General features: G+C 50.1%; 1 protein-coding gene across 1 annotated transcript; it reads left to right on the top strand.

Moving 5' to 3' along the window:
* The first annotated feature begins 1259 nt into the window (after positions 1–1259).
* LOC131482160 (seminal plasma protein HSP-1-like) lies at positions 1260–11745 on the top strand. Its single transcript, XM_058673933.1, has 4 exons — positions 1260–1340; positions 10021–10152; positions 10337–10483; positions 11666–11745. Exons 1-4 carry the CDS (start codon positions 1262–1264, stop codon positions 11743–11745), a joined length of 438 nt encoding a protein of 145 aa, XP_058529916.1. The 5' UTR covers positions 1260–1261.
* Positions 11746–14673: the final 2928 nt, after the last annotated feature.

The raw sequence follows: 14673 nt of genomic DNA, 5'->3' as shown, positions 1-14673 counted from the left end.
CTTTTGTGGGTGGTTCTTTTTTTAATTTGACCTTATGCCATGGCATGCGATTAGGCTGCATGTGAGAAAACTGCCATTTGAAAGTTTCTGTGTGGTGTTCCACTTCATGAATACACTGCATTTAAAAAATGTTTATTGGAAAGTCAGATATATAGACAGGAGGAGAGACAGAGAGGAAGATCTTCCGTCCGATGATTCATTCTGCTAGTGGCCGCAATGGCCGATCAGAAGCCAGGAGCCCAGAGTGTCATCCGGGTCTCCTACACCGGTGCATGGTCCCAAGGCTTTGGGCCACCCTCGACTGCTTTCCCAGGCCACAAGCAGGGAGCTGGATGGGAAGTGGGGCTGCCGGGATTAGAACCGGTGCCCATATGGGATCCCGGCACTTGCAAGGCAAGGACTTTAGCCCCTAGGCTATCGTGCTGGGCCTGTATTTATTTGAAAGATGAAGCAACAGAGAATGACAGAGAAGAAAGAGAGAGAGAGAGAGAAATTTCTACAGCTTGTTCACTCTCCATATGGTTGCAATGGGCAGTGCTGAGCCAAGAAGAAGCCAGGAGCCAGGAGCTTCCTCTGGGTCTCCCAGGTCGGGTCAGGAATGCAAATCCTCAGCTGCTTTCCTAAGTGCCTGAACAGAGAGCTGGATTGGAAATGAAGCAGCTAAGATGAAAACGGTGCCCACACATGATGCCAGCACAGTCAGCAGCTTAACGTGATGTAATGCAGCCCCAGTGAGATTCAATTTACTGAAACAGTCTTGTTACATGATATTTTTATGGTTCTAAGATTGTAGATGAAATTTTTGATTTAGAACATTTCAAACTCACACCCGTCTTCTTCAATGAGGACTGGGCAGCTGTTTGCTGGGTTTGTTCCGAGGTCTTTACAAAGAATGTGGGAGTCAGGAAAGAAAATGAATGCTCCTGGGCTTCCTGCATAGAAGCTGGTCTTCCTCCTCTGTCCCTCAGGCCTCTTTACCTGGTTCAGGACCTGGAGACAAACAGAGTTTTGCCTCCCTTGCTCACCTCCTCTTATCTACATCTGCAAAGGTGGAGGTTCAGGCACATCCAGATGCTGGCCAATGTGCTGTGCAGTCTACCTAGGGGCTGAACTTGGACTTCATGTTCCGGGGTTTTAGGAACACACAGCACTGTCCATGGGAGGCTGATGTTTATCCTGCTGGAGGGCCATGGTGTGAGGGAGGGTAGGTCATAAAAGCAGGCAGCACCAGCGGAAGTGTCATCCCCGAAGAGCAGCCACCATGTCCCCACGACGATGGGCTGTCACTCTGATCTGGGTGTGTACCTGTGCCATTCTCCAGCTGCACTGTGTGACTGCAGGTGAGGCCAGGGGTCTGGAGTGGGCTGGGAAGGACCTGCACTAGACCCAGCGGAGAGCTCTTAGAGCAACACCGAGTAGGATAGGAGTCTCTGGGATGCGAGCTCTATTTGCTGTTCACATGATGAATCCCATAAAGCCAAAGCTCTCACCTCCCCACACATCCACCTGAGCGGTAGAAGCAGCAGAAGCCAGTAAGACACTGACATCCCAAACCCAGAACCAGCTGCTTCAGGGTCTGTCATGCACTCCTAACGCCCAGGACACCTCCTCCAACCATTGGAAGCGAAGGAGCTTAGGCCAGTTCCCCTGAGGGCAGGAGCTGTGTCACACTGACCTGGACATCGTTGGGACTTGGCAGAGGGCTCTGGACCCTGAGAGGATCATGGAACGACGTGAAAAGCTTTTCTGTGATACTGACAGGACCCTGTGGCCCTGTGGAGAGCAATGTCTGACTTTTTTCAGAGGAGAGATGTGTTTTCCCATTCAAATATGGAAACAAACAGTATTCTGATTGCTTACCGGAACATTCCGGCATCCAGTGGTGTTCTCTCACGAAAGAGTTCACAGGCAAGTGGAAGATCTGTACTGATAATGGTGAGTGGACGGCTTTTCCTCTTAGGGTACCTGGCTCCCCAATGGGAAGGGGACCCTACATGAGAAGCCTGAGGTGGCTTTATGTCTTTTTTTTTTTTACATGGGTTGCACATATATCTCAAGATAAGGATTCCCCTTATGTTGAGAAAACTATTGAATAAAATCTCTGCCCCCTCAATTCTCACTCATTGCTTGTACTTTTCAGATCGCCCCCGATGTTTGTTTCCCTTTGTCTACAACGGCCGACTCTTTGTTAACTGTACCCGAAAGGGGAGTTTTCGTAGAAAATTGTGGTGCTCTCTGACTCGAAACTATGACCTGGATAGAGCTTGGAAGTATTGCTAGATGTGAGGTAAGTCAGTCCTGAGCAGGGTGAGACAACGAGGGCTGAGAAGGGAGTAGGAAGAACTGGAGGAAGGCAGAGCCAGGCGGCATGGACACATGTGCTGGAGAGAGGGTGCAGGGGAAGCCGGGATGAGGCAGAAAGGAGGCTGGTGAGAGAGAGAGAGAGAGAGAGCGAGCTAGAAGGGGAGAGAAGTGACAGAGAAGGAGAGAGAGAGAGAGAGAGAGAGAGAAAGCAACAAAGGTGGAGGGAGGAGGTTAGAATATTAGAATATAAGAGGGATCAGAGTATACAGAGTCAAAACAAAAGTGAGAGCAGTTGCGAGGGGGAGGATTTGAGGTCAGGAGAAGTGAGGTCAGACAGGAAACAGAGTGACACACAGCAGTCAGACCACGTGTGGGAGAGCAGGATTTAGGGATGAGAGGCCTGGGAGGCAGGGAGGAGAGGAGAGACAAACCATTGTGTTCCAGGTGACTCCTGGGGAACATGGGTGGAAGCCATCAATGTCAACCTGGGACTGTGTTTCACCCTGCATGGCACACCTGCCATGGCCATGGTGGGGTCAGTTATTTAACCTGCCCCCCGTGTGGGTAATCCAGCACCTCCAGCGTGGGGGTGAGGTCCTCTCCCTCAGCTCCTCCGTGTTCCCGCTGTGCCTCAGGCTGGTCAATAAAGTGTACTCTCTCTGTCTCTCTCTCTCTCTCTCTCTCTCACTCACTCTCTCTCTCTCTCTCTGCAGTCAGTGCTCTTGTTTTGTGTCCACAGGGTAACCTGTGTCCATCGTGGGGCTGTGTCAGTGTGCCCGCTCATGAACTGTCCGTCACCATGCAGGCAGCAGGGTCATCTTTGGCCTCCATGAGCATGACGGGAGTAATCGATTGATTGATACTACTAGAAAAAGTTAGAGACACCATCCATCCACTAGTGCCCTCCCCAACAGGTTTGTTGCCAAAACAGAGGCGATCTGAAGATGAAATTCCATTTTTTCTGAGGCTCCCACCAGGGGCTGTGCACCAAGCCCGTAGGCTGTCCTCCACTGCTTTCTGAGGCCACAAGCAGGGAGCCGGATGGGAAGTGGAGCAGCCAGGACTTGAACTGGTGACCGTATGGTATACAGGAGCTTGAAATGCAGAGTTGAACATTCAACCAGTTGAACCATCACGCTGGCCCTAACTTAGGTGATTCTAAAGAAAGCGTCAGAAGACACAAGAGGAAACATACCAGGGCTGGTGCTGTGCAACTGGGCACAACTTGCTACACCAGCACCCATTCTGTATCAGAGTCCCCGTTTGGGTCCTGGCTCCTCTGTTTCTGACCCAGCTCCCTGCTGACATCCCTGGAGGCAGCAGCTGATGAGTCAACGTGCTTGGGTTCCTGCTACCCATGTGGAGACCAGGATGGAGAGCCCAGCCACTGGCTTTGTTCTGACTGTTGTGGCCATCTGGGGAGTGAACCAGGGGATGGAAGGTCTCTCTCTGTCTCTCCCTCTTTCTGTCACTATGATTTTTAAATATATATAAACAAGTCTATTCATAGAGTCATCCTATGCCCCTCTTCTCGACCATTATCCTCACCATTCCTGTGGAGCGGTGTTACCATCTGGAACATTTTCTTACCCTAACACAGTCTTGCCCCAGTTGGCTCTACTTCCATTGTCAAAATTATTACCCTTGTATGTGTTACAGCATAACTAGGCGTTTGGCCTCAGGGTTAAGCCCCCAGTATGCTAGTATCCCATGTCAGAGTGACAAGGATCAATTCCCAGCCCCAGTTCCCAGTTCTAGCTTCCTGTTGATGGAAACAGCGGGAGGCAGTGGCCAAGGCCCATGGAGTTGGTTCCTGTTACTCACATGGTAGAGCTAGGATTCCAGGAGCCTGTTTCTGACCAAGCCCCGTCCCAGCTGTGGCATTATGGGTGTGAGGAAGTATATGAGGGTCATATTTTTCTCATACTTTGTAACATAATATCTTCTTATTTTGAATGATGTTTCCCTAATTGAGGGTGATGCGTGCCCATGCGGACCACCAATTCAGGTGGGAAGTGTCAAGGATGGGGGAAAGTGGATGAAATACCTGATGCTAATCTCCTTTTTTCTTCCTGTGTCTGGGGAAAGTGGAGAGAGAAGGTGGAGGGCTGCTGCCAGCAACTCAACCACATCAGTTCGCAGGGATGGAGGACAGGCCACCTGATGTCATCCTAGTGTCCCCGATGTGGCACATGTTCCAAGGATACTGCTTAAGTGGTTTTGATAGTTCTGAGATACTGTGAATTGTGTTGCTCCAAGCTTGAAGAAATCCTTCCAAGGATGGTTGGTTAACATAGTTCACTTAGAGTCTTGATTCGTCCAAATACTTATCGCGGGAGCTATTCAATTTGCTCTGTGCTCCCTGGCACACTAGATATCCTTTGCAGGACTCAATGGACTGCTTGTCTTGTACCCCATAGGCATTTTCACATGCCGTCTGCCTCGCAGGCCTGAGCATCTGTGGAGACCCCATTCTGATAAATGCCTCCGCGGTCAGACCACACAGATCCAGAGATTTTTACTATGGTTGGAGTTCTGTGTCCACTGACCCAGTTGGTGGCAGGGATCCCAAAAGAAATCTCACAAGAGGAGACCTAGACCTGATCCTGTGTGTGCCATCCAGTGTGTGGTCTAGCTCAGTCCATCACCTCCCTCAGCCTACACACACACACTGGTGGTTGCAGTCACCTGATCTGTTCTGTCTCTAGCCCCATCTCATACTCAATCCAATGGATGCTTGGCCCAGCCCACATTGCACACCACACACTTGCCCTCACGCACACCAGCAGGAGCTGCTACCTAGTTGGAGCAACCTTCAATAACCCCCACAGGGCCTGCTGCAAGCCCTGATTCCTGCACATGCTGTTACGTGCAGCAGACTGGTCCAGTCTATCCCGCATCCCATTCAGCTCTCATACACATCAGTGGGCACTGGAGTCTCCCAACCGACCCTAGTATCCAGTGCATACATGCCAGCGGCTGCTACCACTTGTCCAGCCAGGCAGACAACCCAGTCCTGTCTCTCATTTTCACCAGAGTGAGCTGCAGTCCATCAGAGAGGTGCCCGCAATTCCCCTGCTAGGCCATCTTTCAGCTCCAGATCTGGCATTTTCCAGGTGATTCTACAGTCTGTCCTGATAGAACTTGCCCCCAGTCCCAGCACTTGCTTGCTGATGCTGCAGGAAGACCAACCAGTCTTACTCTGGCTTTGCATACAGCAGTGAACATGCTAAGACCAACCTAGATCTCGTACTAATCCAGCTCACATGCAGACCAACGAGTTTTATAGCCCTTCACAGCCTGGTCTTCACGGTCTTCACCCAGTTCAACCTGTCATGCTCACCAGCAGGAACAGTGACCCCCACCCCAGGTCTTACATTTGTTGATAGTAGTAGGACATAGATTAGCATGGTTTCCCTCACCTCAGTACCCACCAGTGGGTGCTGCAGCCTGAATCAGTCCAGCCATCCCCTAGACCCCCTCCCCCGCAACACCCAGTCCTATCCCTATTGTGATCTGCCTGGCGTTGTGACCCAACCCAGCCTTCCCTGCAACCCATTCTTGTGCTCATATCTGCCAGTGAGTGCTATGAAATGTCCCACCCAGGCCTGTCCCCAGACCTGACCCACTTATACTAGTGTGTGCTGTAATCTGGTTTTCTCTGAGCTTCTCCCAGCATTGGTACTTGTGCTCACCAGCAGGGACTGTGTCCTGACCGAGGAGTTTCCCAAGCTCCTCTAACAGGTCACCTCCCAGTGGAAGATCTCCTGCACACCGGCGGGTGCTTGGTCCAGCCTGACATAGCACCAGCAGAAAGAAGAAGCAGCTGGCAGAGTTGGGAATGGGACTTGGACCTCCCATGCAGCATTCCAAGAGCTAAGCTGAGTGTTTACCCCTAAGATCTTGCCAACCATGTGGAATGCCAGCCACCAACTGTCCTGATTCTTATCTGAATTTTATTTCTCTTATCTTTATTTCTGAAGGCTACACTTTGTGGTTCAATATATTCTGTATAAAGTTTTTGATTCAGAGCATTTAAAACTCACACCCCTGTCTTCTTCAAATGAGGACTGGGCAGCTCTTTGCTGAATTTGCTCAGAGGTACCTGTGAGGATTGTGGGAGTCAGGAAAGAAAATGAATGCTCCTGCGCTTCCTGCATAGAAGCTGGTCTTCCTCCTCTGTCCCTCAGGCCTCTTTACCTGGTTCAGGACCTGGAGACAAACAGAGTTTTGCCTCCCTTGCTCACCTCCTCTTATCTACATCTGCAAAGGTGGAGGTTCAGGCACATCCAGATGCTGGCCAATGTGCTGTGCAGTCTACCTAGGGGCTGAACTTGGACTTCATGTTCCGGGGCTTTAGGAACACACAGCACTGTCCATGGGAGGCTGATGCTTATCCTGCTGGAGGGCCATGGTGTGAGGGAGGGTAGGTCATAAAAGCAGGCAGCACCAGCGGAAGTGTCATCCCCGAAGAGCAGCCACCATGTCCCCACGACGATGGGCTGTCACTCTGATCTGGGTGTGTACCTGTGTCATTCTCCAGCTGCACTGTGTGACTGCAGGTGAGGCCAGGGGTCTGGAGTGGGCTGGGAAGGACCCTCACCAGACTCAGCAGAGAGCTCTTAGAGCAACACCGAGTAGGATAGCTGCATCTCTTCTGATGGCCTGCCATCTGGCATTGAAGACGTCATAGTTTACATACTTTGATGACCCAATATCGCTGAGCTCCAAAATCATGGTGTTAATGTTGAACAGCTCTCATGAATGCCATCCCAGTTCTAGATGTAAAGCCACTGACTCAGTGTGTGCTCATCAACTAGCAATGGCTGAATTACATTGTTCACTTTAGGAGTTTCAAGTGAGAGTGTGTTTGGTTGTTTGTGTTCCTGGGAAGGACAGTTTCATGCACCTTCCCAGGTGGGTGTGTCATAGTTAACCCCTATGTCACCGACTCACCCCTGTGTCTGTGTGACAGCACTGACGAAGGGCAAGGGCTGGTTACGCTCTGGTCTCCTGTACACCAAGTGTTCTTACTCACAACTCACATGGACTCTGCTTTGATCTGTGACCCTGGGTTGTTTTGTGTTGTGTTGGTTGGATTTCTGCAGGGAATTTATAAATAGCAGTATACTTTTTCTTTAAATTAATTAATTTTTTTAAAATGATCTTACTTAGTTGATTAGAGTACAAAGGGGCAAGGGCTACAGGAAAGTGGGTAATACCGCTGTTCCCATGCTAATATTATTTTTTTTCCCTGTATCTGGGGTCAGGGGAGAAACAAAGGGAAAAGTCCCACCCAGCTTCCCACCCATCCCAGGTCCCAATGTGAGGCACACTCGGAGGGTCCTGCTTAAGCAGTTTTGATAGTTCAACAGGTCTGAATTGCTGCCAATCTCGCTGTTCTAATCATGATGAAACCTATTCAGAGTCCACTGGCTGCAATAGTCTCTCCATGGTTGGGATTCTGAGATCAGCAGTTTAGTTGGAGGGATCTCCAAACAAACTTTCTGAGATGATCCCAACCCTGGTTCTTGTGTGAATTTGCCAGTACAGGGTCTGGCACAGTCCGTCACCCCAATCAGCTTATGCACATGCTGGTCGTTGCAATTGCTGGGTCAGTTCTGTTTCCAGCCCTGTCATCCACTTGAACCAATGGGTGTTGTAGTCCAGCTTGATCCTACTCACTCCATACTCAGTCCTCACGCAAACCAGTGGGATCTGCAGCCTAGTTGGGGTGGACTCCCCATAACCCCCACCAGGCCTGCCCCCTACCCTGGTTCCCATGCATGCCAGCATGTACCACAGGCTTGTTCAGTCTGTCCCACATCCCATTTAGCTCTGGTACTTGTCAATGGGCATTGAAGCCTAGTTTAATCCAACCAACCTACTATCCAGCCCACACACATACTGGCAGGTGCCTTTCTGTCTAGCCACCCTGCTCCTGTCCTGGTGTCCTTGCTCTCCAATGGGAGTGGTTACCCAAGAGGGAGGTGCCCACTATCTTCCTCCTAGGCCACTCCAACTTCTGGATTATGCACTCTCAGGGGGTTCTGGCATTTAACTTAACGGAATTGGCCCCCAGTGCCAGCCTCTGCCATCTGATGATGTGGCAAAGCCCAACCAACCCTTACCCACTCTAATTTTTGCTTGTACCAGTCGGAACAGTCAGCCCAATTTGGCCCTTCCCCAATCTAGCTCACATGAGGCCCACAGGTGTTGTAGCCCTGCCTGGTCTGGTCTGCCCCCATCCCAACTCCTGCTCTCCAGTGGGAGTGGTTGTCCAGCAGGGGAGCCCACATTCCCCTGCCGGCTTTGCCACCTCCCCCCACCCCCCCTCCCCGGTTCTCATGCGTGCTGTTTGGGCGCTGCAACCACATCTGGTATGGCTCACCTCGCCTTGGCATTCCTTAATGTGCATTGCTATGTGTTGCGACCGAAACTGGCCTGAGCCACACTATGCTGGCGCTCAGATTTGCCAGTAATTGATGTGAATGGGTTGAGTCTGGTCTGCCCCCCATCCATGCCATATTTATGATGGTGGGTTTCTTCCTCCTGCCTGGTCTGGGTTGCTCCATATTGTGGTTCTTGTGCTCACCTGTAGAGGCTGTGTTCCGACAGAGGAGTTTCCCAAGCTCCTCCTTCGGAACCTCTTGCACGTACTGGTGGTTCCATGGGCCAGCCCTCATTGCTGGCCTTCAATCCATTCCAGCTCTTGATGTTGACTGTTTCAGCCCAGCCAAGGCTTGTCCATACCCAGACACTGAATAGCAGTATACTTCTAAGAGCCCCAGTGAATCAGTGTCAGAGAGATCATGGAAATGGAAGAGAGATTTTTGAAGCAGGAGCTAATCGATCCCTGTCAATGTGAGAGGGAAGCAGGTGTGCACACGGCTCTGGATGAGGTGAAGTCCAAGGAGGGTCCCATAGAGAGAGGACTTCTGGAGGCCCAGCAGTGAGAAAACCCGAGGGCTCTTGTCTGAACCCAGGACCAGGGAGCCTGAGCTGGTCAGAGGCTGAAGGGGCCTCATCTCCACAGGCTAGTAGGAAGGTGGCACTGGAGCAGCACGGGGCATCCCAAGATGCAGAGATGTGATATTCGTGTCTAGAAAACCCATCAGCGAAGCTGGGGGGATGTGTGTAAGTCAAGGATAATATGTCGTGGCCGGTACCAGTTCACAAGCCCATGCAGTTGTCATCTTTCTCTCAGTCCAACGCAAGGCCATAGCAGGTGGAATCTGTCCTTGACGCCTTGAGAATAGGACAGTTGGGCTTCCCGATGGCATGAAATCTAGTCTCCAGGTTAAGAACAAGGAACCTCTGGGGTGTGGTCTGAGCTCTATTTGTTCTTCAGGTGACGAATCCCATAAAGCCAAAGCTCTCACCTCCCCCACCCAGCCCACCTTAGCGGTAGAAGCAGCAGCAGAAACCAGTAAGACACTGACATCACAATTTAAGAACCAGCTGCTTCAGGGTCTATCATGTGGCCCTAACGCCCAGGACACCTCCTCCCCCTGACAGGAAGTGAAGGAACTTTCCCCAGTTCCCCTGAGAGCAGGAGTCATTTCACACACACCTGGACATGCTTGGGGCTTAGCAGACGGCTCTGTGCCCCTCAAGCTGCTCGAACATGATGGAATAATATGAACAGAATCTTTTTTGCGGTTACTGATGGGACCCTGTGGCCATGTGGAGAATGATGTCTTTGACTTTTTTCAGAGGACAAATGTGTTTTCCCATTCCAATATGGAGGCAAGCTGTATTTTGATTGCATACCGGAATATTCTGTGACCAAGTGGTGTTCTCTCACTGAAGTTTATGACAACAAGTGGAAGTACTGTACTGAAGATGGTGAGTGGGCAGCTTCTCCTCTTGGGGTGCCTGGCTCCCCAGTGGAAGGGGATCCTACATGAGAAGCCTGAGGTGGCTTCGTGTCTTTTTATCTATGGTTTCCATGTATATTTCCCTTATCTTGAGAAAACTATTGAATAAAATCTCTGCCCCCTAGTTCTCACTCATTCCTTGTACTTTTCAGATCGTGCCAAATGTGTGTTTCCCTTTGTCTACAAAGGCAAGATTTTCTCTCATTGCATCAACTGGGCCAGTAAATATGACCTATTCTGGTGCTCACTGACTCCAGACTATGACCAGGATAAAGCATGGAAGTATTGCGATGCTTGGGGTAAGAAATTCCAGAGAAGGGTGTGACATCAAGGGCTGAGAAGGGAGTAGAAAGAACTGGAGGAAGGCAGAGCAACGTGGCATGGAGCAGTGTGCTGGAAAGAGTTTGCAAGTGGAAGCTGGGACGAGGTGGAAAGGGAGTCTGTAAAACAGACGAAGAGAACCAGAAGAGGAGAGAGGTGACAGAGAAGAAACGGCAGAGAGAAAGGGGGAAGAGGGAGAGAGAGGGAGAGGGAGAGAGAGGGAGAGGGAGAAAGAGGGAGAGAGAGAAAGAGGGAGGGAGAGGGAGAGGGAGGGGAGAGAGAGACAATGCCAAAGTGGCCAAAGGTGGAGAGGGGGAGTTAGAACTTAAGAAAGAACAGAGAACGCAAAGTGAAAACAGAAATGAGATCAATTGGCAGGGGCAGGGTTTAGGTCAGGAGAAGTGAGGTCAGCGAGGAAAGAGAGTGACATACAGTGGTTAGAACATCTGTGGGAGGGCAGGAGTTGGGGTGAGAGGAGTGGGAGGCAGGAATGGGAAGAGAGACAACCCATTGTGTTCCAGGTGAGCCCCATTGACCATCGGTGGAAGTCACCAACACTGATACAGGACCATGTTGCATCCCTACATGGCACACCCGCCCGGCCAAGGTTGAAGTCAGTCATTTGATATACACACCGTGTGGGATGTACAGCACCTCCAGTGTTGGGGTGAAGTCCTGTCCCTGCAGCTCCACCGTGTTCCCACTGTGCATCGGGCTGGTCAATAAAGCGCTCTCCCTCTCTCTCTCTCTCTCTCTCTCTCTCTCTCTGTCTCTCTCTCCAGGTCAGGTGGTTTTCTTTTGTGTCCATAGGGTAATCCATGTCTATTATGGGGCTGTGTCATTGTGCCCACTCGTAAACAGGGTCATCTTTGGCTTCCATGAGCATGATGAGAGTAGTTGCAACTCAGTGTAAGCAGGTCCTATAAAATTCAGTGATGCTAAAGGAGCTACACATAAGGAACAACAGCAGGGTTTTTTGTTTTGTTTTGTTTTGTTTTGTTTTGTTTTGTTTTGTTTTGTTTTGTTTTGTTTTAGCTCTCCTGAGGAGAAAGTCTTTTCCCAAAACATCCACATACTTGAACCTGGCATTGAATTTCCATTCGTGACTGAGGAGGGCCACATCCACATGTGAACCCTCTAACTGCTGCCTGAATTCACAGGCACCTTCATGGCTGGTGGAGGAATGCAAGAGTCTCACAGTTTGGCAATGAAGGCCAAAATCCATATGCAGGCTACATAGCCAGTCAGCACACCTGTGCCTTAGCCTTGTCCTGATGCTGTTCAGAACTCAGGTGTGCTGACTGGCTACAGGCCAGGAGAGCTCCATGTTTATTTCTCCTAGAATTTCTTCTCTTTTTTTTGTAATTTAAATTTAGCAGTTTATAGTATTCCAGGAATATTTTACAGAACTTAGTGCATTTTAGGGTAATCAAAACAGTTTGATAACTCTAACAAGCCACCCTAGAATTTCTTTTCCTCGTAGCTTTGTAGAGGCATAAATACAATCTGTTTAAAGTATATGAGCTGACAGGACAGGACACCTCCTGCAAAGCCATCATGATCTTCAGGATAAAGTTTTTCATATCCTCCTTGGAAAGGTTCTTCATGTCCCTTTTCCATCTTTCCCTGGGCTTACCCTCCTCACGTGTCTGTTTTGTTTATTTACTTTAAAATTTATTTTATAGGGCCCGGCGGCGTGGGCTAGCGGCTAAAGTCCTCACCTTGAACGCACTGGGATCCCATATGGGCGCCGGTTCTAATCCCGGCAGCTCCACTTCCCATCCAGCTCCCTGCTTGTGGCCTGGGAAAGCAGTGGAGGACGGCCCAATGCATTGGGACACTGCACCCGCGTGGGAGACCTGGAAGAGGTTCCTGGTTCCTGGCTTCGGATTGGCGAGCACTGGCCCATTGCGGCTCACTTGGGGAGTGAATCATCGGACGGAAGATCTTCCTCTCTGTCTCTCCTCCTCTCTGTATATCTGACTTTGTAATGAAAATAAATAAATCTTTTTTAAAAATTTATTTTATATATTTATCTTAACTATGCTTGAAAGAGAGAGAGATTTTCCATCAGCTGGTGCCCTCTCCAACTAACTGCAATGGCCAAAGGTGAATCGATCTGAAGCTGGGAGCCAGGAGTTTCTATTGGGTCTCCCGGTGGATGCCAGTCCCAAGGCTTTGGGCCATCCTTCACTGCTTTCCCAGACCACAAGCAGGGAGCTTTATGGGAAGTGGAGTAGCTAGGGCTGAAACAGGGCCCATACAGGACGCAGACGCTTGTAATTTGGAGTTGAATCCTCATCCAGTTGAGCCATTACACCGGCCCTTGTGGGCAGTCTTGGCTGTGGACCACCCACCCAGGCAGCATTGTGCAGCGATGGCATTCTCAATATAGAAGTGCTGGAGACAGTTATGGTGAACTTGACTGTTTATTAGCAACCAAGCACAAGCTTATATAGGAAGGGTTCAAGCAAACAAGCCTCAAGGTAGTAACAATGTTTCTATTGGTATAAGCATCTATTACATATAACAAGCCTTGCCAACTCATACAACTGTCATGTACTTTGAGAGGTGGCACTGTGTGGCCCACCACACCTTATGTAACCCACCCTCATCCTAGAGTAGTTTATTATAAGACTATTACAAGTTTACCACAAGATGGGTATGGTCCATTGTAGGCACAGCGAGGAAGCAGCTGAGTTAATGGAAAGTACGCAAATTACCAGAAGAGGTTGGGGGGAGGGAAATACCTGGAGGGCTTCAAGCTTCTTGCAAACTGCGTGGGTCGGCAGGGGTCTCAATGTGCCTGGCCCTCCTGCCTCCAGTTTCAGCTCATGCTGGTGGGGACTACAGCCTAGCCAGCCCAGGAAACCCCCAGTCTCGGCCCTAATGTGAACTGGGTGGTATTGTGGCCTGACCTGGCATGACCCACACACCATTCTGGCTCTCGGATTCGCCAGTGGGTGATATGAACTGGCCCAGCCTGGCTTGCCCCATCTGAGCCAAAGGTAAGGCCATGGGCACCGTAACCTGGCCTGATTTGGGTTGCTCCCTTTCTTGGTTCTTGTGCTCACCAGCAAGATGAAGTGGCCATGGACATGCACCCTGAGGATAGGAGAATCCAGAAGGGGGAGGGGAGGTCACACAAGGACAGAGAAAGCTGAGCATGTCCTTGGTGTGGACACGTGACTGTGGCTGGGGGTACCCAGGCCAGCCCAGGCTTCCTGCTGGCGATCTCTCCTCCCCCACCCAACTGCCAAATCAAATCTCACCACTTCTGCTCTCTCCCATTTCGGGGCACTGATGTTGTTGGATTGCTGGCAGAGGCCCTCTCCCCTTCTCTTTTCACTTTCCCCAGATACTAGAAGAAAAAAGGAGTTGGAAGAAGTTATCTCAATCACTTCCTCCATTCCTTGATCCTCTCCATCCTAATTGGTGGTCCACATGGGTAGGTATCCCTCTCAACCAGTGAACATAAAAAAAATTTATTATTTAAAAAAGAAAGAAAAAAATCTGAGTATTTGTCTACTGCCTCACTACCAAAAAGCTATAGTTGGGACTGGACTGGTTCAGAACCAGGGCCAGGAACCCTAGAACTCCCATGTGAGGCAGGAACCAACCCTGTGAGTCTTTGCCACTACCTCCTACTGTTTCCATCAGCAGGAAGCTAGGATTGCAGGCTGGGGCTGGGACTTGAGCCCAGGCTCTCTGGCATAGGATGCTGACACGCTGTCAACTTAACCCTGAGGCCAGATGTCTATTTGTGCTTTAACACACAGCAGAATAATAATTTTGACAATGGAAGTAGAGCCAACTGGGGCAAGACTGTGTTAGAGGAAGGAAATGTTCCAGATGGTAGCTCAATCCACAGGAATGGTGAGGATAATGGTCAAGAAGAGGGGCCTACGATCATTCAATGAGTAGACATTTATTCTTTCTTTTCTTTAATAAAAATTATTACTGGTTTAAATGGCATTATGACAGAAAGAGGGAGAGACAGAGAGAGAGAACTTCCATCCCCTGGTTCACTCCCCAGATGGCCACAACAGTCAGATGTGGACCAGAACAAAGCCAGTGGCTGGGCTCTCCATCCTGGTCTCCGCATGGGTAGCAGGAACCCAAATACATGAGTCGTCAGCTGCTGCCTCCCAGGGGTGTTAGCAGGGAG

Source organism: Ochotona princeps, chromosome 16 (assembly GCF_030435755.1).
Source record: "Ochotona princeps isolate mOchPri1 chromosome 16, mOchPri1.hap1, whole genome shotgun sequence".
NCBI lineage: Eukaryota > Metazoa > Chordata > Mammalia > Lagomorpha > Ochotonidae > Ochotona > Ochotona princeps.
Note: the sequence above shows the minus strand (reverse complement) of the source record. Positions and strands in the feature narration are given on the sequence as shown.

Coding starts and splice junctions, on each gene's coding strand:
- LOC131482160 (XM_058673933.1), top strand. CDS start 1,262: ATGTCCCCACGACGATGGGCTGTCACTCTGATCTGGGTGTGTACCTGT. Junction 1,341..10,020: donor GCTGCACTGTGTGACTGCAG/GTGAGGCCAGGG, acceptor GACTTTTTTCAG/AGGACAAATGTGTTTTCCCA. Junction 10,153..10,336: donor GAAGTACTGTACTGAAGATG/GTGAGTGGGCAG, acceptor TGTACTTTTCAG/ATCGTGCCAAATGTGTGTTT.